Consider the following 27,493-nt stretch of genomic DNA (forward strand, 5'->3'; position numbering starts at 1 on the left):
TACTAGGCTGAATTCAAAACAAGCATGCAAACTTGGAACCCAAGTTTTCAAATTATAAGATACAGCAACTTCAGGTGATTTGTAAGAAGCACCTGTGTAGTAAACACACTTATAGTTGGTGGTAGCTTGTGTTGAGTGACTGCATTGAAAAGGCAGGTCTGAACAACAAAACATGCCATACAAACACTTTATGTAGGATGGACAGTGTTTCACTGTGCTGTCCAAGTTCTGTAAGACAACACACAAAAAAATCTCCACATTGTGGATTGTCAATTTGGCCCCCTCCAAATGTACTAAATTAATTAAATAAGTAGGAAAGCTTGCACTTAATTCAGTGAATTAGAACAGCTCATTCAGAGCACTGGATAAAAACTTCCTTAAAATATTTTATTTTGCCTGAAATTCAGTGTAAAAGGAAATCAATATCCCAAATACAATTCCTTACGGCAAAATTTAGAACTTAGTGTAACAAGCACGGCAGTCAATTGTGACATTTCAATGTGAAACTAGGACTGTACAAAAATTTAAGTGCATGTTTTTTGCAACAAGATATGCATACACATTCTGACAGAGGGGAAAATCAAACAAAAAGCTCAACAAAAAAAAACAAACAGGATCCAGTTCTTGAAATCCCTTCAAATAACTGAAAAGCACAAACAAAAATTCTACAGCTGGAGCTCTTGTCTCTAGAATGCTACTACATCTACTTTCCTCCATTCTACTTTGGAATTGGAAAAAAAAAAAAAAAAAAAAAAAGAAGGACATGACTAATACCCATTCTACCCCTCTTTCCAGCAAAAGACAAAAATATGGACTAAAGAAAACACCCTATTAACTGAAGTACTACCACAAAATCACAAAATATTCCAAGTTGGAAGGGACTCACAAGGATTATCGAGTCCAACACTGAAGTGAATGACGGTACAGGCTCATATCCATCTATCTGATAAGTAAGACAGTGGTATTATGATGCACTCGTTAATGAATTAATGAGGGGGAAAAGATTAAATCAAAACAACACCCCACCCACTCCCTTCAGAAAAAAAAAACAAAACCCAAGAATTTAATACTTAACATGGGTTTCCTTTTGAAACCAGTCCAGTAAAATGCCACTAAGTAGAAATAAGACCAAGTCTTCCTGAGAAGTCCTTTACTTGCAAAAGAGTAGGCAGTTCCCCTTCCTAAGAAGCAACTTCAGACCTCACATACCAGAAAGACCAGCTAGAAAGAGCCAATGAAGACTTTCTGTAGAGTACACTAACGTTTCACCTATTTTTGAATGGTGAATATGTGCTATAGTGTGAATACAGGATTTTCCATGTGCTTCATTTGAAATGAAAAAAAGTAATCATAAAAACACAAGAATATTAAAAAATGCATAAGTTGTGTACCCAAATGTTTAGACTATTACCTACTAAGTACTGAGATTCTCCTCACATATTTTTCTACATTGTATTTCAGTACTGCATGTAATTTTTGTGGCATCAAACTTTCTTCTAGAGTTGCCCAGTGCAAGATATATAACAAAAATTCCTTATTGTTGAGGGTACTATTCTATTTAAGATTTGACTTGCATCACTTCAACTTCAGAACATCCAAAAGTTTTTATGAAGAGTACACCATGGGTTAATGTAGATAAAACACGATTGAGATTGGTTTCATATATTCACTATTATTTTAGTGTAAGTGATAGTGATTCAAGCTCCTTTTGTGAACATGGGGGTGGGGGTTGCCATCTGGAATGGTCTTTTCTCTTTTTTTTCTTTTTTTTTTTTTTTTTTTTTCATCATGAAGGACCATTGCCTTAGCTTTTTTGGTTATTGCTTTTTTTTTTCTTTTTCTTTTTTTTTTTTAAGACCATTCCATTTCTTTATTTTTTTAACATCTTAAAGTCATAAGGACTTATATGCAAAGCAGTCATACACTTTATCATTAAAACCCATAGGTAAAATACGTACACAAATCCAACAAAAGGCTAGTACATAGTAAAGCCTAAGCATACTACTATGCAATATTATGAATACATAACTTTAGAGACTTCAGTTTAGTACTGTTATCTATTCATTTCTGAAAACATTCACAAAGATTTTAAATGCAAATTTTCATTCCGTATCTGGAATAGAACAAAAATTATCTATGTTATAACAACTTCTGGTCATTTGTGTTTGACCAATTCAGTAAATTACAAAGAACCCAAAGAATTCTGTAACTTTCTGTAGAACTATGTAATAAAAACATTGCATATGTTCCTAGTATGATGTCTTTAGCAATCATTTACAGAAATGTAACTCAAACATCAATCTCTCAAAATGTATAACCGACCAGCTGCTTTTTAATCTATATCTGAATCCAACTTCATCACAAAACCCCTTTTAATACAAAGATGCAGAAGTACATTAGGTAATACTAATGCAACACAGGCGCAGCTCTAGCATTGTCGTTGATCAGTTGAATCATCTTCTCCATGAACGAGATTCATTCTCCTCTTCCTCTTCATCATCATCTTGAAGCAGTGAGTCATCCACCAAAGATTCTTCCTGAAACTTCAAGAGAAAAATGTGATAACCATTATATCAAAAAATGTTAAAAATCAAAAGGCAAAATACGAACCTCTGGCACTTGCACTTTAATACAGAAGAAAATTTGGTTGTGAATAGGTAAACATTAATGCTTTCAATAAAGTACACTGATATATGTCTTATGTAGATATATTACTAAATGGCAAATGAAACCTTTTTCAATAGACTTCAAGATGACCATGACACATGCACCTCATCCTTAAACAGCTCTTCTGATTCTTCAGCATATCATTCATGTCCAAGCTGCTATATTCCCACGAAACTTAATATGCTATAGTGAAAACTAATGTTTTTTTGCATGTTCACAGTATCTACATCTGTTTACATCCAAGAGCTTAAATGCACATGTTCCACAATATCAAAAAGGCTGAATCTGGGATTTTTTTATTTTGACAGCTTAATCAAGATTGAAATCAATATAAAAATTTAAACTAGGCAGGGAGACAGGTATTCAGAGAAATTCTGAATACCTGTATACACTGTATTAATACACTGTATTAGTATATTCTCAATTCTGTTCCGTAAGATAGTAACTTGACAGACTTCAAAGCCTTTGAATGTAAGTTGATTTAATTTCTGTCTACATATAGACATAAAGGTGTATTTAAACTATCCTGTCTTGGAAATTTTTTGACCATCACCCCCTAACACAGCAAACTCTGCTATTGCTAAAGAAAGGAATAAAACACAAGGATGTCTTTCCCTAGCAAAACTGCCCAGCTGTTAGACAGCTGCTGTGTTCTTATTTATTCTTTGTGTCTAAGGAACGGTAGGTTTTTTGCTACAGTATTTCCAAATTTAGCAAGAGGTGTGAAGGTTGATTTGAAAAATTATGAAGTCTTCTGAGAGAGAAACTACTATCTTCATTAGTCTTGCATATGGAAAGCACAGTTTCAAAAGGAGCTCTGTTAACTCCTTACCTGTCTATCGATGTATGCCTGCATAGTCTGACCCTGACTAAAACACAGAAGCTTTCTGAGGACTTAGATTCTTTCCCGGTATTCCCCGATGTTCATTGAGCTAAAATACAACACTGCAACAGTCAAAGAGGAGTAGTCCTGGGCAGTGCACAGCGCAGAACTCTACAGAGCACAAGAATGAGTGTAGTACAGATGATCAAAAAGCCAGGCTTCCATAGAGGGGAACAACTACAGGGAGATATAGTAACTGAGGGGAACTATGACAGTGTCCCTGCATGTTAAGTATCATGAAGTGAAGAGAGAACATGTAGGTGGCAGATCCAATAGAACAATATTTATTCAGGGTAGACATAGTTGAACACTAGCATTTCTTAATACAGGACATTACAGATGATACTCAGATTCTAAAGAAACCAGCTAAATTAATACAATAAACACATGTCAGGGCCTTTTAACTATGAGGACATCATATCTCTGACTCAAGAGGTCCCTCAACTGCAAACCGCTGACGATTAAAAGTTTATCTCTACTTACACATTTTATACTCTTCTTAGGAGTCAACTGTTGACTCAGCAGAGTCAACTTTTTTGTTAGGCACCCAGGTGTAGAACATAAGGCATCTAGGAATACCAGATGCTTTTATAATTAGCTGCCTAATCACCAGGGATTTTCTAAAGTGCTCAAGTCCAAAAGACTGAAGCAAAACTTTTTCATGCTCTTACAACTGCTGCTATAAAACAAATTAAGTAAGTAGCAAGCAGACAAAACCCATGAAGAGCTAAGGGTTTTCATCCAAGTTCAACTCCTAGGTATTTTCCACAAGAATAATTAGCTAAGGGAGTTAAAAGACAGATCTCTCTGTAGTTCACCTACCAATGAATCTGTACATTCCTTCCTTTACTCTGCTGAAATGTTTGCATATCCCTGCATGCCCTTCCTTCACTACAAAAAAAGTCTCAGTGAAGTGGCTACTAAAAGAGACCTCTCAAAAATGCAGACTCCTTGCATCAACACACCGCTGTTGATCTTCCAAGGCAGTACTTCCCTGAAGGAGATGTGACAAAATACCTACAATGCTCTGAAGATTCCATAATATAGTCTCTTGTTCACTCACAGCTCATCACCATCTGACAACGCTTGAGGTTTGTGTACATGAGGAAAGTAGCACTCAGTAAACTGGAGCGCACAAATGCATCTATCTTCAACTGCCACACAAAAAACAAACTGGCATTTTTGGAGACAGGAAGCCAGCAGACAAAGTGGCTTTCTTTGGGAAAAAAACAGAAAATGAACACCACCAATGTAAGAAAACTAACCAAATTTGGTTGTATCAAAGCAAACCTGTGAAGCTGCTTCTAAGGTAGATCCACCAAAAGGCCACAGGAAAAAGATGCGGACAAAATACTGTCATCAAGTAAGTCAAAGTGCACTTCCACTTCAACTTTTCTGTGCCAATTATGTGGATACAGTTAACTGACAGTAAATAAATTTGGAAAAAGATTGCTTGACTTTATACCCAGGTGACATTTATTTTTCTGAATTCACAAACATAGGTATTTTGAGTGTAATGAGTTAGACTGCATCAATACATATTGCCCCACTATTCCTACCTTAATCAATTAGGATTATTTGGACAAGGCTTTAGTATCTCTTATGGACCATGATGAAGATTAACACTCAGCAAAGGTACTTCAGATCACTTCACTTTCAGTGAAGTCAAAAAATGCTCTGAATTACTCCTTCACCTGTATCCTCTGAGCCATATCCATAAAGTAAAATTAGAGTCTAAAATATGATCCTCTAAGAAATTAGTGCCAAAAGTAGATGGCACAAATCCATGTTTTGGACAAAATCATCAATCTCATGCAAGTTCAAACTTGCGCCTTCCATTTTCTAGCTATATCCTCTAAAATTTTTTGTTATGTAAGAAATTAAATATTTCTGCAAGCACAAGCAAAGTATCTAGACTTCCAACACCCTAAACCCCAAGAAATATACAGAAATCTACTTTCAGATATCAAAACGTGAGTTAGATTAAAAAATACAAGTATGAATCCACAGATAAATTTTAGTTTTGAAAAAGCTGTATTATTTCATCTTAAAAAAGAAAAATTAAAATAAAAAATAAAGAAAAAGCAAGCTTACTTCTTCTTCATCAGGTTCAGCTTCTTCTGTTTCAACAGCTGACATACTAGCAACAGGCTTGTTCCATGCCAACTTTAGCTCTTGTCCTTTGAAACGAGATCCATGAATTGCAGCCTAAAACAAGTTTAACTATCTTAGTTACACATGACTACAAAAGAAAGTCTAAGTTGCAATATGTTCATAGTGAAGTACTGTTAATAGGTTAAATGAAACAACTTGATTCACTGCACATGCAATTCATACATTCTTTGAGGAAAATGATGAAAATACATTCAGAAGAAAATAAGCTTGGAAAACCATAAATCATTTCGTAATGCAGGTAACATACTGAACCAACACCTTCCTGGTTTTTAAGTATTATTTTGCTGGGTTCCTCACCTTTCAAAGACAGACACAAAACTGTTAATGCATAACTTACTGGAAGAAGTAAGACATCCCTACAAATGATTTAACATATTTTTAAGAACCCAACAACCAAACAACTGAAAAAAAAGCCCCTCTGTGATTACAATTTAATCTACTGGAAAACGTTCCTGTAAAGCTGTTGTAATTGAAATGTAAAAATTTTTAACTTATGGGATATTCATGTCTTTCTAAGCACCAGCTGCATTAAGTGTCTGCTTTAGAAATAGTATGTTCAAATTAAAGTAACATGAATGAGCATAAATCAGCGTTAGCAACATTCCGAAATAACCGTCATGGTCACAAAAGATTTATAGTACAATCTGAAAGTACAGCATAATGTGAAATGTAGAAACAATTACATGTTCAATGACATCTGAACATGAATTGTGTGATATTAAAGTCCCCAGGTATAAATTTTAAATCTGTACATATAAATTTATGATAAATTTAAAAGATTCTATGCTTATTAAAATGCAGCTCAGGAGCTTTTTGTCCATGGTCTCATCACAATGTCACACAACTACAATTTTTAAAAGTACTTATAAGAGACATTTAGGTCCAAAAACAACTTGTAATCTTTGGAAGAAATTACTACTACATAAAAATGCAACGTTTTACAACAGGGAATCTTCCTCTTCCTTCTAGGCTATAACATACATGATCATAAAGTCTAGGTCTATTTTCATTTAATAAGGTAAAATATTAGGTGCATTTACTTCACAATTTGCCTCAGCAGATGTTTTTAATGATTACCTTCTACAAATTCCCAAATTACCAGCCTTAATGCATTAGTTGTAAACACAGATATTCCAATGGAAATACATTGAATTGAATATGTAAGAAAATCTTAAAGAAAATACAAATTTTCCTACATTTGATTGAATCTAGTCTTCATAAAATCTTCCTTTAAAAATGAAGGTGAAATTAGACACAAAGTCTAATCAAGCACAAAGCTGACAGTTAAATGTTTTAATGCTCACTAAAACATGGACATCTCAAACACTGATCATGAGTCCTGATCCTGATCCTTGCACTGAATCATACTTCATCTGGGAGAAGTAAAGACTTTATTGGGATAGTCCACAAAAACAAATTATTGTTCTAGGTGACCTATTTTTATTTTCAGGGAAGCAGAACTTTCTCTCCACACTTAAGAGTATTTCTTATGTAAACTACAATGTCAAAGAATATGAAACTGCAAAAGGAAGTACCCAAAACCAGGAAGCACCAGAACTAAAATCCCAAGTTTAATTCAATTCATGTATGAATATACTAATTACAGTAGCTTTTATCTTTGAACAGAACTTCTGTTCACTGTTGAACTGTGTTCCTTCAATACAGCTGTACCATACTAGCTTTCCTCTATCAGTCAGTATCCACCATGTACCATTAATTGTACCTCCTTTTTTATATAAATACTATCTCCATACAGTTAGTGCTCATCATTCCTATAGCTAAGAGTTTGACAAACAAAACTAATTCTGTGTTTTTCTAAAACATCTTTGGCACATGGATATCAAAATATCTAACCATAAATGATACTCTGAGCGTTCAAAGCTATTGTCCCCAGTGGTTAATGTGCATTGTAAATAGCAGTTTTTTCTGTCAATCACCTCACTGGTGTCTCAAGATGAAAAGAGAATAGTCTGGCCAGGTATGAAAACTGTGTTCAGGTAAACTCCACAAGATAAAATTTGTACAAAATATAAACCTAAACTGAAATCTTTTCATACAGCAACACTGCAAATATGAATTCACTCTTGCTGTAGTCCCTACTATTTTCAGGATTACTCCATCCCAACAATGACACAAGGATTTTGAAGGAAAAAAAGCTTTTGTAGAACAAATATGTTCATTAATTTGTTCAGGATCACATAATATACCTATATTATATGCCTATACCATGGACCAAGTAATGCAGCAGTCCTGCTGAGCCAAATGTATAAAGTTCTAATGGTCCAAATGTAATGATAGCAAATTATAATCTAAGTCAACTCTAGATTTTAGTTTCTAAAAGTTACTTCTGCAAACCTATGCTTCTGTAATTCCACAAATTTCTAAAAATACGCTAAAAGGGGGGAAAAAATATCAGATCAAATCCCATTTACAGAACCAGAGGTTTTTAGACAAAGGTAAACCAAACTGATCCCCAAATAAATATATAGGTTGACTCTGCAGGATGTCAGTGAAAATTACAGGTAGACTATGAGGGTACCAAGTCTTCAGGTGAAAAAACCTGCCAATTAAATGAAGATAAACCAAGACATCTAAATATAAATTCCTAAGTGTTTCTCTTAATTTCCCTCTTACATCCTGCACCTTGCTTTGCTATAAACTTAATTTTTTAAGTATTTCAGTGCCATAAGTTCTGACATTTGTGTTTAATTTACACTTTTCAATAGTGTCAATAGTTTTAAAATAGTTAACAGCATTACATTTAATCAAATACAGAAGTGTAACATAAACAGAAAGTATGTGAATGCTGCAGTGTACTATCAAGAAAGACTATACTCACAGCTTCAGCTTCTGCTCTTGTTTTAAAAGTAATCACCGCATGGAGAGAAGAGTCATCTATCTGGCAATCTTCAATTTCACCATATTGCTTTTGAGAAATAAACAACAAAAAAACAGTTTAGTAAAATAGTTCTCCCACCCCTAAAAATACAGTCCTAAATAAAATGTCATTAAAAAACCGCAGAAAACTAGAACAGTGTACACTTCAGTCTAAATGCCAGAGTACTAGATCTAGACAAGAATAGAGTTACTCGTACTTGCACTTCTAAACCATCAAAGTGCTTTTGTCTCTGGATTTCCCAATTCCTATAGGTATGAGGTAAAAATATTATAGAAACAGGCCGCTCTGCTTCGGTATTTCTCTTCTGATTAGAAAGATGGGATCTTGAAATGATTACATAAGTCTATTATGAAATTATTCCACAGAAATATTTCTACAGGAGCTGCAGAAAAAGTTTGAAAACTTTACTGTATTTCAGCTTCTTAATAAAATGACTTAGCTATTAATGGTCACAATGGTACTGCTAACTTTGATACTGCCATCACTGTAAGCTGCAAAGACCAACAAAAGAACACATCTGTGCAAGTGGACTGCATTGCTGACGTGCAGAGGATTGTGGTTTCACATCACAAAATCAGCAATACAGCTCAGAGCATTCCAATGGAATTTTAAGCAAGTTTAAAACATCAAACTAGCAACCTGCAAAACTGAGTAATTAATTTTTTTTCTCAGTTATCCTACTAACACTGAATGGATTTGTCTTTGTTCATGTTACTAAGATTCTTTTTGATTAATATTTTTGCTTGTTAAAGACAATAAGGTTCCTATACAAAGAGAAACAGGTCCTTGTTTGATTTTTTTTTCAAAGCTTCTTGCATGACTGCCTGACAAGAAATATTAAGAACACTGACTGGAGTAGAATTTAGGGACTAACTGGCTCCTAGACTTCTCCCTTCAGAAAGGACCACTGCAATTGAATGCTGGGGAAAAAACCCCAAACAAATAAAGAGGGTTGCACAGATGGAGATTCACATGATATTCTTAGCATTTATTCCACAAAATAAACAAATTTGCTTTTGTTGTACTCTTTTTTTCAATTGGAGGAGAAGTGGTTTTATAAATTTATGTTGAGTTTTCACTATTCCATTTGCAAACAAAAATTTGCTAAAAAATTATGTATGCCAATTTATCATTTTTTAGACTGAAAATAGAAAAGTAGGAAAATATCTGACTTCTTAAGCTCAAGTATATGATCAGACAGAAATATTTCGACGCCTTTTCAAGATGTACACAATTTTTACTCTGACTCTTAAACTCAGAAATTTGGGCAAAGGTATGGAAAACGTTTGAAGAAAATTTCTGTTAAGCACCTGTTAAGGTACTCCAACAAAGACAGACTGACTTCAGGTACTGAAAGTTTGCCAACAAATCTTTGTTCTCACCATCCCTTCAATTATTTTATCTTTTTGTACCTAAAAAAATGTAAAAAATTTACATTTGTAAATAAATGTAAATAAATATTACAAGCCATTTGTCTTTGTAAGAAAAAAAAAGCCTTGTAAATGCTATGTGATTAGAGCTATAACTAGTTGAAGCAATCGTGTATTTTTCCTGTTTTACCTTTTCCTACTGCTTCCTCTGCATATCATGCTAAAGATTCATTCCTAGACAATATTTCCAGATGAAGTGAATCAGGTGAAAATAAGCGATTCAATGGAAAGACGTTATCCAAAGGAGAAAGAAAAGAGCGCAGTTATGACATACCGCAAAATGCGGCAGAAGATCTTCCCTGTCGCTCTCGGTGAAGGCGGAGATCTCCAGCGCCCGGGGCCGATGATCCACCACGGCGTGCACAGGAACGCCCCTGCCCCTGCCGCGGCCCCGGATCCCTCTGCCTCTGCTGCGCGCCGCGCCCCGGCCTCTGGCGTGAACCCCTCTGCCGCGCACTGAGGAGAGAATGCCCCGCTTGGCAGCCTGCGGTGTGCACACGTAACAGTGACGGGTTAAAATTCACACTCTGCATGTTTAGACAGAATTAACAAACACATATATACTGACGTTTCCTAAAAACACATCCCTAAGAAAGCCCCGGAAAGAACAGTTTGCAGGTCTGAAAATAACAGAAGGTGAACATTTAAGTAACATTCAAAAGCTAATTATCTGAGGGTCAATTATTACCAGACCAATAATAGGATGGAAATAGGAAACAAGAACCAGGTATCAAAAGAGCCCTTATCTGTGAAGATTAATTCCTCATAGGAAAAAAACAACTGCTGCATAACTGAAATTTCATTATCAAAATTTCTTGTTATGGGGTCTAGCTACTTAATTAGTCTCTTTATTTTATTCATTTGTCTCTGAAGTTTAAGCAAGATCTTTATTCTGACCAGAATTATTGCAGCTTAAGAGCTTTTGGCCACAGGACTGTGAGATGCAAAACAAAGGCTTCTAAAGGGGCACCTCCAAGGACAAAGTATTCAATGAACACTTGGCTCTAGGTACTCAAAAATTTCCATTTCCACAGTACCTGTGTACCCCTTCTAAAGAACTAGCATAGCCTCTTCAAGAACTATCAAAAGGCTAATGACAGGGACAGCCATTTAAAAAAATAATTTTAAAAAGTTACTTTAAGCTTTGAAAGATCACTTTCAGGTATCTAATTTCAATGTTTACAGCAAGAAAATACACCTTTTTGAACCCGAATACATCTGCCATGGGAATCAAATGTTAAATGAAATCACCACACTTCTAATAAATCCTACAGTGTTTACAAACTCAAGCAGTGATGGCACTACTTTAATCCATGTCAGTGATGCCATCCATGAAGAGATAATTTTCTTATGGCTTTATTCGTTAAATTATTCAGATAATTTTACAATAGTTTGCTTTTTAGTTTTTTATAAGCATAATCCTGAGGCGTTTGGGTTTTTTCAGTTTTGTTCTTTGTTTGGGGTTTTTTAAGCATTTTAAAATGTTTAAGTGAGTAACTCAGGGCATGCTGACTCAACAAACAAGCTGTAAACTACTTAGATTTTTTTTCAGTAAAGTCAGGGTCACCTGGAACAGAAAAACAGGTTATGAGTCAAAGAAACAACACATTAAATATTGTGGGAGTCAAAGCCACGAGCATAATGTGTAAATAAAAGTTTTTAGAAGAATTTTTAAGAATACTTAAAAATCAAACAAACATCAAGGGAAAAAAACCCCATATGCCTCTTGTAATCTGGGCAAGGGATATATTTCATGCTGTTCCCTGAAACATAAGTGTGCATTACTGATGAGCCTGTTTTTCTTCTGTTGGTATTTGCTAAAGGCTTCAGAAAATTCATTTAAATATTACTGTCCTGAAAGAGCTCTTTTTTACCTAACTCAAACTACAAACAGACTTAGATACAGAGTAAGGTTAGTGCACTCAGCTATGATGTAACTTTATCTTAAACGTGTACCCACTTTTCCTAATTTATATGTCATTCAATTCACTTGTTTTATGAGATGCAGAATTTATAAACAAGCTTTCAGTACACTTATACAGCATTACTCACATAAGCTTTTGTACCATCTCTATTCAATTGTCTTGACTTATTAGCAAAACTATTTTCACAATTACCAAAGCTGCACAACAACTTAGTTTTAAAGGATTTAATGCAACTTGGCCACACATATGTGCACTGTATTCATGTGCAGTAATACACAAACTTCATTAAGACAAGAGCGTTTTAAGTGACACAGCAGCCCTGCTTAACAGCAAAAAGAAATAAGATTATCAAGTGATTTCAAGTAGATACTGCAAGAAAGTGCAATGTAACTATAAATACCACTCACAGTACTTATAGTGTCTCAAAACTAGACACACATATAAAGAATTTTGTACAGCCATCTCAATTTTTTTTCAAATTAAATACTTGAAGAAAAAATTGTGTGTTTACACAATGAATACTTCTTCAAACACTTCTGTTAACTTCTGTTAAGTTCTCCTCTTGAAACCAACACTGTAATAATATTATTTTTGGCATCTCGGGCTTTTTGATTAATCTCATTAAAAGGATGCTAACACTTAGGAACAGAAGATTAGGCAGCATTTCTTAACTTGTCTGGGTCAAACACAAAACGACCTTCAGGCAACAATTTAAAAACACTCCACATTCTCAAGAAAGCATTAATACCCACAAATCTATAAACTATCATGTCATCTAAATAGTTACAGAATTTAAACAGATTAGCAATTGCAATTAGAGACAATACTATTTCTCAATTCCACTGCAATAGAGAAAGTGTGTTTTTAAAACATTATTGCTAAATGTCTCCATCTACATGCAACTTAATAGTGCACTCTGGATAAAACAGTTCATGATACAATATGCAAGCTAATAAACATAAAGGAAAATATTAGATTAGAAGTTAATTGCTACAAAAGAAACACAAACATACTTCCAGCTGCAGCTCTGTATATTTTCGCCTTAATTCAGTAACTTCCTCCCCAGCTTGCATCTTCTTGTATAAATCCAGTTCAGTATCTAGTAATTCCTTCTGCATCTAAGAAATTGTTATGGTAAATTATTAGTTCCACAGTTCACATTCTGTACTAAGGAAACAATTGTTAAGTAAAAAGCTGTAACTTGGCAGGTATTCTGCTCATTACACTGGGTTTCCACCTCCAAAAACAAACAAAGCACAAGCTTAGGAGCCTTCATGGCAAGGTGAAACTTCATCTGAGCTTTGTGATGTCAAACCTTTTAGACTACCAAGCAAAGCCAAAGCTAATGGAATTTTTTCTGAAGACACATACAATAAAAATTCAAGATGTTACGGTGATGAGATGAACTAAAATAAGCCAAGGGAAAAGTACTTCTCACAGATAAAATCTAAATATGGGCACCCAGATCAAAAGAAAATTGAGCAGTATAATCTTCAATCTTAAAAGATTACCATATTAACAAATTTCCGTGACACAAAGAGTCACAGGAAATTACATACCAGTACAGTTTGTTTTGTGTATAAAGCCTGACCAGAAGATATTTGTGCTGCCTAACTATACTATGATCCTTTGATAAGAAGGCAAAATTAGTCTCACTTCAAAGAGAACTTAAAAACTAAACCAGTTTGGGTTTTAAAAACTGCTGATGGGACTATTTATTTTTATTCTTCTGAAACAAACATGTGAATTGATCTATTAAAAAGCTGACCAAAACTTGAGTACCTGAGTTTTAGTTTTCATGCTTTTTAAAGGAGGCCCTCCTCCTGGTGATACACCTTTTAATTCATCCTTTAACTTGGTAATGCTATTAGTCAAAATTTCCAGTGTTTTCATGATTTCTGCCTTGTCTTCTGACTTCATGGCTTTATTCTTCTCCAGCTTTGAAATCAGCATCTGTCCAGTTCAGAAAAAGAAAAGTCTTTTTACTCAGCAACTACTAATACAGACCTGTTTTCCAGTGGTCATTATAACCAATGGAAAAAACAAATACTGCATTTCTTTTGCTTTGACCTACAAATCAACACATAGAACTTTTAACAGTTTGTATAAATGGAAATCTTTGTCTGAATCTCTGATTCATTTCCAAATGAACATCTGATATTTCCAATTCACTTGGACAGATTTGCTTAACTTAACACTTGAATTATTTCAAAATTTTATTCAACTTAAACGACACTCTGGCTTTTTTTCTCTTCCTAAGCCTAAGTGCAGTCATGCATCATTTTCTACGTCATTCTCTCCTGCTCTTGTCAAACAGAACTTAGGCCTTCCCTTCTCCCAAACATATCCATGTCACTCCCAAATTAGGCAATATCAATTAAATCTGACATAAATTGAATGAGCTTGTAGGGTTTTATTTAAGTGAACTAATAGGACAAGTTAAATTAAAACTATAAACTTGAAATAGTATGATAATGCCATTCTAAGAGAATGCTTATTTTATACACTTTTTTTTGTTCATTCTTACAAATTCTGAAATATTTTAAACTGAACTGAGATTTTGTAACTGAATTGGTGACTGTCTTTAATACCAGTATTTTACCTTCTGTGTTTCAATGTGCTTCTCCAAGATTTCTTGCTTCTTTTTCCTCACATCTTGTTGAAGTCGCAGTGCTTCCTAGAAGCATAAAAAGATTACAGAAAGTTTCTAGACTTTGAAGCATTAATGCCAGAATAATATACTATGCCTGACAACTACACAACAGTAGCTTACAATAACAGGGGAAAAAACAGTAACAGGAAATGCAAGGTACTGATATTTCCAACTATGTTTTTAGAATATAACACATTACCAAATTAAAGAAAGATCTAATTATCTTTTTTAGTTCGATCTGTGCTGGGAAGACTTTTATTATTGCTCACAAATAAAGTAACACCTTACACAACTCCACTGAAAGCTGAAAGGCAACATATTACACTACCTCAAGAGGTACAGCATGCAAGTTTTAAATGCGTGAGCACAATTATTTTGAAAGCAATTGTAAATCAAGCCCATCAATTAAAACACAGTCTCCAGAACTTTTACAAGTAAAAAAACCCTTTTTCTTTCCCTAAACTTGAAGTGTCACCCAAAGAAAAGTACCTCTTGTGTATAAGCACTCTAACTGGGAATGAACAGTACAGCTACTCCATCTGCGAACCACAGAACCTTGAGCAGGCAATGGGCAAATCAAAATGAACTGAAACTCATCAGTAAGTGACAACACTGCACTCCAAATGAGAAGCAGGATGAGATGCCAGCCCTGCTGTGCTCAGAGCCTACTAATGGTGCTTGTAAGAAAGCTGTTGCTTCTTGTTCTCAGATACAGAAGCCTTAGACGGTAGAAAACCCTTAAGAGCTTTGATATCAACATATTTCATGGAGTAGTAGAGGAGAGGCAGAAGATGATCAGCTGGGATCAATTGCAAGTGGAATATCTTATACAAATATTGTAAATGCACAGCAGGCATAGAAAAAGAAATAGCAGTCAAATTTCTGTATGTCTTCCCAAATACTGACAAATTCTGCTGCATGAAATGTTAGTTTTTCAATACAGTGTGCAATCATTTTTCTGAAGGGAAAGGGAAGGTAAGATAATGGGATGAATGTGAAAAAAAGCTAGGGAGACAGGAGGAAAAGAAGGGAGTCAGTCCCACAAAATAATGTTTTTCCACAAGTATTGCTATATTGTAACAGAAATCTCTGAAGGCAGGAAGGAGCACAAGATCACATGAAAAAGGAGCCAATGGCTTAGGCACAACTTCATTGTCTTCTCTCAAAAAACCCTCTACAACTGTTATGATGAGTCAACAATTTTATTACAAGTTTTTTGCCATTTTACAGGCATTTAGCATCTTAACTTGAAAGGTAAAGGTTCTAATTCTAAAAACATGTGTTAGGGGACAAACATTAAATGAAATCTCAAAATCAGAACTGCTTTCTATAAATTCTGGACCAGTGGCAAAATTCATGTGCAGCTACAAACTGCTAGTTCAAATGACATTAGACATAAATTACAGAAATTTAGTGGTACTTGACCAAAATCTTTAACAATTATACTGATTTCAACACTTACATTTGGATGTAACCTTACTACTGTAATTCGTAATTTGTGGTTAAAAAACAGTAAGGCAAACAATGTCCTGTATTCAGTTTCTCCAAATGATAAGAATAAACCTGAAGAAGGAGCTTTGCTGTGCTCTCCTGAAAATTATAAGCAAGCTAAACTATAACTAAGTGACTTATTAAGTCCAAATACATTTTTATTGCATTTCTCTTCTAACATATGCAAAAAAGAGAAAGCCTAGCACTATGTAAAAATAAAAGTGGGTGCAGAAGAACTATAGCTTAGAAACAACAAAATGCAGTCATAAAATTTTCAGTTCTCTTGAAGAAACCATTTTGGTCACAGGTACAAAATGCACTGAGAATAGAGGCCAGTTCCAGAATAGTTTAAGAGAAAAGAACAGTGACTAAACTATACTCCCTTTCACTCACAACAGACAATTCATACCTCAACGTGTAGATTCTGATTCCAGGAAAAAGTGTTTCACATTTTGAATTTCTACAGTTTTAAACCTGCTTACACTGCCTGAACATACACTGAAAAATAACAAAACAATGCTGAATTTTCTTGTAATATGTGGGGGGGGAAAAAAACATTATAGTGAATTCAATCTTGCGACAAGTTTCATCTACGTTCTTGTGATGAATATACATAGTGCTCTATCTCTAGGCCACAAGTTCCCAACCTAGGTCCATTTTAAAAAGAAGCATATTTAATTTACCTGTTTTTTCTTCTGTGCTTCATTAGAGTCTAGCACGGAAGTGGAAACAACAGGCAAAGATTTCTGTGCTGCCTTCAAAGCAGCAGGGTTGTACACAGTTTTTGTCAAGCCAGTAGAAGTAGATAAAACCTATAGGAGGAAATCATTTTATTTTTTTGCCAGTGAATTTCAATCTTTTAAAAAACCCGCATGAGTGCTTAAAAATATATAAGCGTATTTTCTTTTGTCTCCTTTGATGATACGGAATCTAAAAATTTGGTGTAGCTATTATATTTGGAGTTGTTGAAGCTAAACAATTTCTGAAGAGGCAGCACTACATCAGGTATGTAAGCTATCAACACCAGCTTATAAATCCTCTCCACTGAGATTTCGTATGCACTTCAAGTTTCAAATACATAAATATTTATGTATTTAAGCATAACTAAGGAAACAGAAGATTGAGATTTTTGCAAGAGTAACTGTTGTTTTTGTGTTTTGAAGTCTAAAATACAGTATTTCATGGCTGCATGAACTTTCCAAGAAAAAGTTCAACATAATTTTAGAGACTAAGGTCCGACATAGAGACAACAGTTTCTTTTCATACGCAGTTGGTGCAAAGTAGAGCTTGCACAATCAGCAAGCAGTAGCTCAAGAACAAGGAAGTCTTCAACATTATACAGCACAGGAAGAGATTCCTATGTCTCTCTGTTCTCTTTCCTACTTTTGTAATGAGGTATGAAATTTCTTCATGACTTACTGAGAACACTGAAAACTGCTTTATTATCTCCCTAAAACATACTATGCACTTCTCCACAATATCTGAAGATTTGAACTGCTTTCTGAGCCTGTTCCCTAAAGAGTTTTTTTGGCATGCTACTATTGAAAAATACACAGCTAAGTCGCTGAGATAATGTAGGTATGATCTTGTCCACCTTGTTAGAAAATAGAAAAATTTCTGTAATCAGTATGGTTTCCAAGAGTTTAAATATACTTTCTATCTATGTGGAAAATTAAAAGATGCATGCAGATTCTATTAGTCACCATGCACTCCATAAAATAGCAAAATACCCACCAACAGGAAGGGGAGAAAAAAAGAGACAGACAAGAAACAGAAAGGAAGAAAAGACCAAGAGCTCAAAAGAATTCACAACAGGAACAGTTCATATAAATCCTCTGCACTTCAGTGTGATATTATATTATTTCTTCCCATAGTAAAGTGTTTTCAAGAGTACACAGTGCATAGAAAACAGCAGCAAAAAGAAACCAACACATGTTATGAGTTACTATAGAAGGTGGTACAAAATGCTCTAAGCAGGCCATTACAAAGATGAAGGATTTTTTTTATAAATCTATTAAAGAACATTTAAGTATGCATATCTGAATCATACAGTTTCTATTACAAAGCAGCTTTAGGACAGGCTACAAGACAAACAGAGGATCAAGCAAAGACAAAAATATTGACAATGTAACATTCCTCTCGGCCTGAACTGTCTTCAGGGCAGAGTGTACCACATCTCCTCGTCTCTTTTATGTAGGAGATGTAAGGAGAGAAGCTACAGCACCAACACAGACAAGTCAAAAGCAACACTAAGGTCTTCTAAATTGCTTAATACTATACAAGAGAAGCAATAGTGTGAATAGCGTGCATCTCTTCACAAGTCCACAAATTATAAGTCCCTATACAGATCCTACAAAGTCTCACAATGACTGTTTCAGCACCTTTTCTTCCTGCTCTTTGGGAAGAACAGCCACCTCTCTTCTCACTGCACAGTTCTTGTCAAACATCAGGAGAGCATCTACATCCATCATCTACAACATGACATCTCTATTTTTTGACAGATGTCAATCATTTTACTTCTAATGGTTATAGAATACAATGCCTGCAAACTAAGCAAGGTATTTCTTTGTAAAGAGGCAGTAGTAGGTAAAAATAAGTCAAATCAGGTTCTAGAATCCTACTAAAAATGTCAAAGGAAACTGCTGTTTCACAACACATCCAGTGAACAGCCACTCAGCAAAATCACATCTGTACTATAAGACAACAGAACAGAAAAACATTCTAGCATAAAATTTACTCTTTGTAGAAAAGTGTTTCAGGATAACTCAATTCTTACACAATGAGGAAAAGTATTTCCATTCAAGCTGCAAGATGAAGCAGACTTCCTATTTCTAAAGTACGCATGTACTATGTATGTAAAATGCAGATCAGGAATACTCAGCAAGGTATTTATCTGCAACTAATTTAGAGTACCAAGAGTGGAACTAATCAAACTAACAACAAAATACAGGCAAGAAGCCTTGATCCATGCACTTAGGGGGACTGCTCGGCTTGAAATGAATCAAAGACACATTCTCTAATACAACAACTAATATTATCAACTTCAAGTATTGTTGCCTTTCTACGTTAAGTATCACTCTATGTAAGTGAATTTTACCTGTTAGATGCCACTTAATCCATCAACTGCCATACTGATAAGGGGTGGGAGGGGATGTGTGTGGGGAAATATAGTGGATGCTTCATTTATTTCAGGTCAAGCTAACTCCCAATAGAAAAGATAGATACCTACACAGAGGAATCCTGTTACGAGGCAAAACTTTCTGTGTTTCTGCTACAAGTTTTCTCAAATCAATGTTAAGAACATTGGGGAAGCCTATCCCCTGAAGCGCTAAACAGATCTGGAATCACGCATTACAAACTTTGCTACTATAGTAAACACATCAACCACTTTGTATTCTGAAAATTGGAAACACTGGCCAAAATACACAGCTCATAACCACAATTCAGATGCACCTTTCCCCCCTTACCTTTGTCTTTTCTATACTGATTAATTTCCACCTTTATCTTTTCACAAGTACTGCAAATTGTAAAACCAAATAAAATGGTAAATGTTTACAGCATCATCTTTTAAAGGTCACAGAAGACCAGAAACATTTTATAGAAGTGTGTTCTACAGAGTCATATGTAATGTCAAAAATTTATTTATTTCTTTAATTATTTTTTGTATATTTCTAAACAAGTCAGGATTATGAAACATATCCAATTCTTTGTATGACGGAATAAAAGGAACCTGATAGATTAAACAAAATCCACAAAACAGCGGCTTCTGCCCTTCTTATAATCATTTAGCCATCTGCTGAGTTTTGACTCATTATACTTCCAAATACTAATCCTTCACAAATTGTTTTATTCATAGTTATGAAACAATATCGACACAAGGGGTTTGATAAAAAAAATAACTCTACTGAAAATAATTATGAGAGAATAGGAAACATTTTCTTACCTTTTCAGTTGTTGGAGTAACTGGCTTTGACACAAAACCCAGTCTATCCTTCACAGATAATTTAGTCACATTCTAAGAAAACAAAGCATAATTATAGTTCAAATGTACACTACAAGCACTAGCAATTTAGAAAAAATATTTAATAAAATCATAGACTTTTAAGCAACAATAGAACAAAAATATTCAAATAATTAATAAAATTCATTTTAAATATTTGATTTTTCAGTTAATATACATCTACAATTGGTAAGACAAATACAAAGCCAAATTTGGAATCAAAGATTATCCTACGTATTTTTTGCAAGAAGTTCCAGATATGCTAGCTGGCAGAGGATTATCTGCACAGGCCCTTTTAAATATACTACAGCTCTTGTGTTCTATAATCTGCTATTTGCAGATTACATCTGTATCAAATGCAGAAAGTTGTTTGAATTTAAATTACAAATGTGTTCTGATTTGTGCTGGTCTTCCTTTCCAGAGGTAAAACCAAACCAGCGGCATAATGCTAATAAGGAGTTGTTGCAAATATAATAAAACATTAAAGACTATTTCTAATGGGAGTAACACACCAGATTCTGTCATTATTCACACTGGTACTGTGTTACATTCCTCCTTTTATTAGGGGAAAGGAACAAATTGTAAAAACTCTTCTAGATACAGAGCTTCATTCTCTAATCGTTTTAGGTGTTTAACAGATAAAATACATATATAAAGAAAAAAATTAGCTTTTAGTTCTTTGGATAGAGATTCACTTTATTTTGAAATCTCACACCAGCAATATAACACAACAATCCTGAAACAGTCTGAAAGTCTTTCAGTTTTTCTTTTTAAACTATATAAAAAGCTACAATACTAAAAAATTAAGTACCAGTCTCAGGTAACAAAGCCAAATATCATTGCACTGAGGAAAACTTTAATAGGAAAACACCACTAACAATGTAAGCAAAAGCACTTTGAAGTAGTAAATGTGTACTTGCACCACAGAAGTAACTGGTACATTCCTACACTACAGAACCTATTTCAGAAAGAACAGGCAACTGAATTCCTCCCTAGGATACAAACCTGAGTGACTTCTGCGTTGGCACCCTGTGCTTCTGCAGGTTCGATATTGCTCGCAGGCACCGGGCCGAGCCGCTCCTTCACCGACTGCTTCACTACAGGCAAAGTGGGCTGCTGCACCAAGGGCTGGATCACCTGCAACACCACCCAGCCCCCAAAAGGCACAGCACAAGATTAACAACAGAAGGCTGCTACACGTGTCATTCAGTCAGTACACAATGAAATTACAATGGAATTTATGTTTACACTTCTTCCCTTCTACCATTCACCTGATGGGATAAACAAGCCCTTCATGAAATTTATTATGTTATACTGAATATCTGTGTAGCGTGAGTGGCAATAACATTCATTCTACACTTACAACTTACAGAAGTTACCAAACAACTGATTTACTTCTATTAATTACATTTACTCAGCCTAACTTAAATTCTACCTGCTAGAACAAAATAAAATACAATAAAGAGGTCTTCTGACTCCTCTCACAACTCTTGCACCATCAACTGTTTAGTTATGAAAAAACAGAATACAAACTTGTATCACAAAGACTCTCACTTTTTACAGTGATAGGTCACATTTGTCATCTCCTCTCTGTTTAACTTGGGCAAAATAGAAAAAAAAATATAGAGAAACATGCAGTCATGAGACTGAAGAACAAGAAAAGAGAGCCGATAATCTGTGAATCTACAATGGATATACCCTGACAGCTAACACCTTTCCTTTTTTTTTCTTCGACAAAAACATTCAACGGTTAAGACCAAAAAATATGCTTCCAAGCAAGCTTATTGTCATATTTATAGCTCTCAGAAGGTCACCTAATCCATTTCTCTCCACTGCAGGGCAAAGTCAGTTATGCCATTACTGACAGTATCTATCTATCTATCTCGTTCTTACAAATTTCAGATGAAACAGGTCCTGTCACCTCTCTAGGCAGAAGTGCTTCAGTATGCTTTGGCATTAGAAAATGTTTTTTTAATATTTAACCTAAATCTCTTTGTGCTGCCTTTTAGGCCTACAACTTCCTGTTTTATCTGCCTCAGATGTGGAAAGCGTATTATTTTCTGCTTCTTGGCAGAAGCCTTTTATTTGATGATTTATTATAGTTGACTCCCACCATCTTTAGCTAAGTACTTCCACCTCTCTGGAAATTCTACAGCGAAGAATTTCCAAAGTAATCCTGCTGATAAAATAGCAATGGTTAAGCAATTGTGCTGGACCAGATACTACTGAAGGGACAATTTAAAAGTCAACTGACTTTACACTTGGTGTCTGATAGACAAAACCTGGTTGGAAGTCATTACAATTACAGGTGAAATTAATTGACCCATAATTAATGTAACAGAAATCTTGACCAAAATATAAGTATTTATAGTATATGAAGAAGTAAAAAGTTTCCATACTACTCACAGATATGATACCAAATATTAATTTCAACAAAAAGAGAAGTAAATATTCATGCTCCTGAAATACTTACAAACAAAAAACACCTGTTTACTGACTCAACAATTTGTTAAATGTTATACCTTGGAGGAGAAGAACATAGAAGCATTGTACTTAAAACTTTATTTTCCTGTTAAAAGTTTTTCTTGTTACTGTGTGCCTTCTGTTGCTGATAACAGACTTCAAAATGCAGTCTGCTGACATGTGCTAAATGGCTGTTCTGGGTGAGGCAGGAACATCTAATACTGTCCCCAGGACTAAGGGGAATTCATTCTCAAACCAGCAAAGTTAACTTGCTAAAGGTGGTGTGATTGGAAGCTGTTAGTTAACACTACTAAAAATTATGGGACTACTACAAATAAGACCTACATAGATCGAATGCTTGTTTGGGAATATAGAATTAATCCTCCAATAATACTATGAATAGCATAATCAGCAACTAAGCTGATAGCATAGTCCAAGCTATCCTTTGAGTAAGAAGGAATGTCTATAGGAATGCAAATGACGTACTCCACTGCCCTCTTCTGGCTGAGATGAAAATCAAACTTAGAAAATAAATACCCTTTTTGAGCAGCACGACTTTAGACAAAGAATTAAAGATACTGATAAAATCTAAAGACGATAACAGGGAAGACAGTGAGATAGATGTCATTAAAACCGAATTTTTGAAGATAAAAATCAGGGCATTTCTTACAAAGAAGGAGAGAAAGAAAACTGTTAAAATGCTGTACAGCAGGATTGCCATGGAAAATCAGGTCACTGATTCTAAATGATGATGACACACACCACCAAGAGGAAGTAGGAATTCTCAACTCAGAGCAGCAACTGAAAGAATCCCCTAACTAAAGTCATTCACATATCAAATCAGCATATATAATTAAGTGACTATTTCTTCCACAGAGCCTGTCTTGTATTTTTGAAGTGCAGAATGTGCTGCTCCACACTGATTGATGGCAAATCCAATAGAGCAGGATACACAGACATTTTGAAGGACTTGCTAAACCAGCTGCTAACCGAGAAGACTCAACTCAATAACCCAGAGAGCCATGGCAAACCCAAGGTTCCTCTTCCGCTTGACTACAGCCACTGCTCTAACTGCTGACAAGTCTGATTTGGCCTGACACAGGTTACAAATCTACCCTTCACAACAGCAATTGCTGTTTTATTGTATTTAATGTTGCCAATGCTGCTTCGAACACGACAACTTCCAAATGTGTCTCTGCAATTCAATAAAAAAATGTAGATCAGAGTATTTCAGTTGTAAGGGATCTGCAACAATCATGTAGTCCAACTGTCTGGTCAGGGTTGACCAAAAGTTGAGGGCTGACCAGAAGTTAAAGCACATTGTTAACAGTATTGTCCAAATACCTCTTAAAAACAGTGACAGGCTTGGGGCCATCAGCCACCCCTCTAGAAAACTGGTTTCATTGTCTGACCACTCTCTCAGCAAAGAAATGCTTCATGCCCACTCGGAACCTCTTGTGATACACCTCCAATCCATTCCCAGACATTCTATCCCTGGATATCATAGAGATCAGCAACTACCTCCCTACTTAAAAACATCCCTGATCCCTTCCTAGAAAATCAGTCTCTGTAATGCAGTTCTTTTCCACTGTTGTTTGCAAGTCCTTAGATCTACATGTGTATACACAGAGACACCTATATGTAAACCAAATTGTTCTCTTACTTTGTACAACAATACGCATGCTTAACAGGAAGGGAAAGGGAAAGACCAGAATCTAATGGAAAGAAATGGAGATCTCATGAAAAGAAATATAACTCTGCTGCCTTTCTTATGCTCACCAAAAAAAAATCAAAAAGCCTATACTGATTAAAGCAGAATAGATGTTATTCAGCAGAAAGCTTCACCAAATCTTGCTTGACATGATAACAGAGTGGAATACATGGAAAGTCACAGAAGAGCTTTCCTTAAATACCTTCAGTCTCATCTTGCTAATCAACTGCTGAACGTTGTATATCAGGTTAGAATTTACAACTGAAGAGTGACTTTGGAAATTAATTACATGAAGTAGTCATTATTTCAAAAGGACTTAGTTTACTTGATATAAACAGTCTCTTAAAAATGTTTTGAAGATTCTTTTTTACATAATATGCTAAAACAGAATTAGATCCTCTACCTTCTGTGCAGAAGAGTGACTTTGGAAATTAATTACATGAAGTAGTCATTATTTCAAAAGGACTTAGTTTACTTGATATAAACAGTCGCTTGAAAATGTTTTGAAGATTCTTTTTTACATAATATGCTAAAACAGAATTAGATCCTCTACCTTCTGTGCAGTAGTCTGGATTTGCGGTGCACTGCCTTCTCGATGCCAATAAACTTTAATGAAACGATTATTTAATACTGCTTCGGTACTTGATATAGCTTTCTTTGCTTCCTCATGGGTGGCAAACTGAATAAGGGCACCTTCTGGATCACCCTGATACGCAACCTAAGATTTAAAACAGAAGAACAAAACTTACCATACAGCGGATTCTTATTTGTGTCTAAATTATCATTAAATCATTAGCTTTTAGGCTTAGAAGCTCACAATTTACACCCAAATCCCAATATGTGTCATTAGATACTTCCCATTCATGAGTCCGTTTGAAAGGCCTGGTGTCAAAATCAACCTCGAGTTTATGTTAATAAACTTTAAGAATAGTTTAAAAAACCTCAAACTAACAAAGTAAAGCAAAACCCCCAGTCAACCAGTAACAGTATTTCTGTTTGCAAATATGAGCAGTTGTTTGAAAGACAAAAGGAAACATCAGCAAAATAAATAAAATTACTACGAAAAATGCAAGGGTCAGATAGCAAATGTTGTATCGAATATTAGAGCTAGACAGCAAAGTTCATTTTGATTTCCCTCCTTTGAGCATTAACACATCATTTTAGCTTCCAAAGCCAAGATTATACTCTGCAAGAAGAGCACAGCTTGCAATCTCCATATACATATCTGTCTCTCCATACACACCCATGTTTTACTTGCCTTAATGAATAATATTGCCTGCTAATACACCATATTCTTAGGTAAACTACAGAAAAGCTTAAGAAATAATTAATAGCAATTAAGAGAGAGTTAAAATCCCTCCAGTGTTCAGACAGACACAAAGTGTTTATTCTGTACTGTATCAGTACGTACAAAAATATTGCTGCACTTCTTCATTCCAGCCCTCAGTACAAACAAAAAAGGGTTTAGAAAAATGCATAGTAGCACCTGAAACTTGTTGATAATGAAGCACAGTGAAAGGTCACACTGAGTAGCTCAGAGACTGGGTATGCAATACTGACATTACAGCAGCCTGCAATATGTAACATCAGCCTAAGTCAGGCCTTAGTTCTTTCAATGCTTTCCTCTCTCTTCAGTTGCTTATTGGGTGACTCCAATAAATCACAAAGTGATTTTAAGGGACAAACCGTCATTACCATGGAAAGCAATTATGTCACAGGGACTGCCTTCTGGATGAGAAATGCAGGTTTTCTGTATTTACAATTTATCTCTGAATATACAGAGTGTTTATGAGAGCATATCCAAACTTGATAAAATGTGTGAGAAAAACCCACATGTAATCAATTTTCAATGTTTTAAACAATGTCTCTTAAAAGTCTTATCTCTGAGGAATACATTTGTTCAAAATCTAAAAGATGACTAGAACATTTCATTTCTGCTTCTTTAATGGCAGTATCATTAAAAACAATGAGACCTTGTTTAAGAAACAAGTTAGGAAAATAATTAGGAGTTTCAGGGAACCAGGAAAAAAATGGCATTCTTCTTTCAGCAAGTACCACTACCTTTACATCAAAACATACTGCTTTCTCTTTGTTGACTCTTACCTGCAAGTTGACTAAGTTTCCAAACTTACTGAAGTGCTCGTTAAGTTTGCTGATGTTGTTAAGTTCTGGCGGAACTTTTCTCAATTCAAGTTTTGTATTTTCATTTCCAAACTGCACTTTCTTCTGGAAACCTGGACTATTTGTTCTGTTAAAATTTTGCCTGCAACAAATAAAAAATCAAGCCAGAAATCCATAGCAAACTAGCAAACACAATGTTAAATTGTATATGCTTACACAGAAGCATGTATGTATGAGACACAAAGATCTGCAGACTTAAAAAATAATGCAATTTTAGAAGAGTGAAGGAGAGTACAGGACACACACCCATACAACTGCTATCTTCCCCACTGATAATCTCAGCATACCTCAGCACATAAATCTGTGAAATAATTCGTATTTATTTGCTCATGTCAGTGTAATTGCTGACTTTTACATTACTTCTTTCCAAAAACTGCTTCTTAGCTAGTCCATGAAACTTCCCCACTACTGTTTCAAATAACTATTACTTCAAGGCTTTCCTCACTCCCAGCAATCTCTTAAAACCCCTTCCAACCTTGCACCTTCTGTTTTATTCTCAGTAACATACCTGACAACTCAAATCAAAATAGCAGTGATAAAATTCATATTTCACAACTAAAATCAGTCATCTAACAACCATCACAGTGCAACTTCCCTGTTTCTTATATCGTGCCAACTTTCAAGGAACAGATCTTAGTATCATCCAAAGAAACTTCATCTATCCGTATACTACCTTTGATAGGAGACAGTCAAATAAATACAGCTCACACTTTAGTGTGACTTACTTTAGTACCATTGGTGTACTCAGTTTCATATAATATAAATATAAATTGCTTGCAATTTATATATATACATATATATATGTTTCAGATTACAGTAAAGCAGTTAATGAAATTCCAGCTCTAAAGCCAACACTGTGTTAAGAGTCACTCACTTGTCAAACCAAGTCTTCTTTGTAGGAACTCCACCATCCCCTGCACCAATTGTTCTTTTCCTGGATTCAGCATCTACCACTATTCTCATACTACTTTTATTAGGAGGTTTTTCTGTAAATAGATGAGAAGATTTTACTTTT

The 27,493-nt window shown here is 35.0% G+C and overlaps 1 protein-coding gene across 3 annotated transcripts in view; it reads right to left on the reverse strand.

Moving 5' to 3' along the window:
• Window positions 1-355: 355 nt before the first annotated feature.
• The window catches only part of RBM26 (RNA binding motif protein 26), a 48,401-nt gene continuing 21,263 nt past the window's right edge, over window positions 356-27,493 (reverse strand). For 2 of the 3 annotated variants that reach the window (XM_063149509.1, XM_063149508.1), the window contains exons 10-22: window positions 27,353-27,464; window positions 26,401-26,560; window positions 24,851-25,015; window positions 21,129-21,260; window positions 20,067-20,138; window positions 16,807-16,935; window positions 14,582-14,656; window positions 13,762-13,932; window positions 12,993-13,097; window positions 10,329-10,538; window positions 8,565-8,651; window positions 5,645-5,758; window positions 356-2,543 (exon numbers count right to left, since the gene is read on the reverse strand). In XM_063149509.1, the coding sequence (XP_063005579.1) occupies window positions 2,454-2,543; window positions 5,645-5,758; window positions 8,565-8,651; window positions 10,329-10,538; window positions 12,993-13,097; window positions 13,762-13,932; window positions 14,582-14,656; window positions 16,807-16,935; window positions 20,067-20,138; window positions 21,129-21,260; window positions 24,851-25,015; window positions 26,401-26,560; window positions 27,353-27,464 (1,622 nt within the window). In that variant the 3' untranslated portion in view covers window positions 356-2,453. The remainder of the gene's footprint in view (window positions 2,544-5,644; window positions 5,759-8,564; window positions 8,652-10,328; window positions 10,539-12,992; window positions 13,098-13,761; window positions 13,933-14,581; window positions 14,657-16,806; window positions 16,936-20,066; window positions 20,139-21,128; window positions 21,261-24,850; window positions 25,016-26,400; window positions 26,561-27,352; window positions 27,465-27,493) is intronic. The other variant, XM_063149510.1, reaches the window with a different exon arrangement.

The sequence above is a fragment of the Melospiza melodia genome, chromosome 2 (assembly GCF_035770615.1).
Source record: "Melospiza melodia melodia isolate bMelMel2 chromosome 2, bMelMel2.pri, whole genome shotgun sequence".
Lineage (NCBI taxonomy): Eukaryota > Metazoa > Chordata > Aves > Passeriformes > Passerellidae > Melospiza > Melospiza melodia.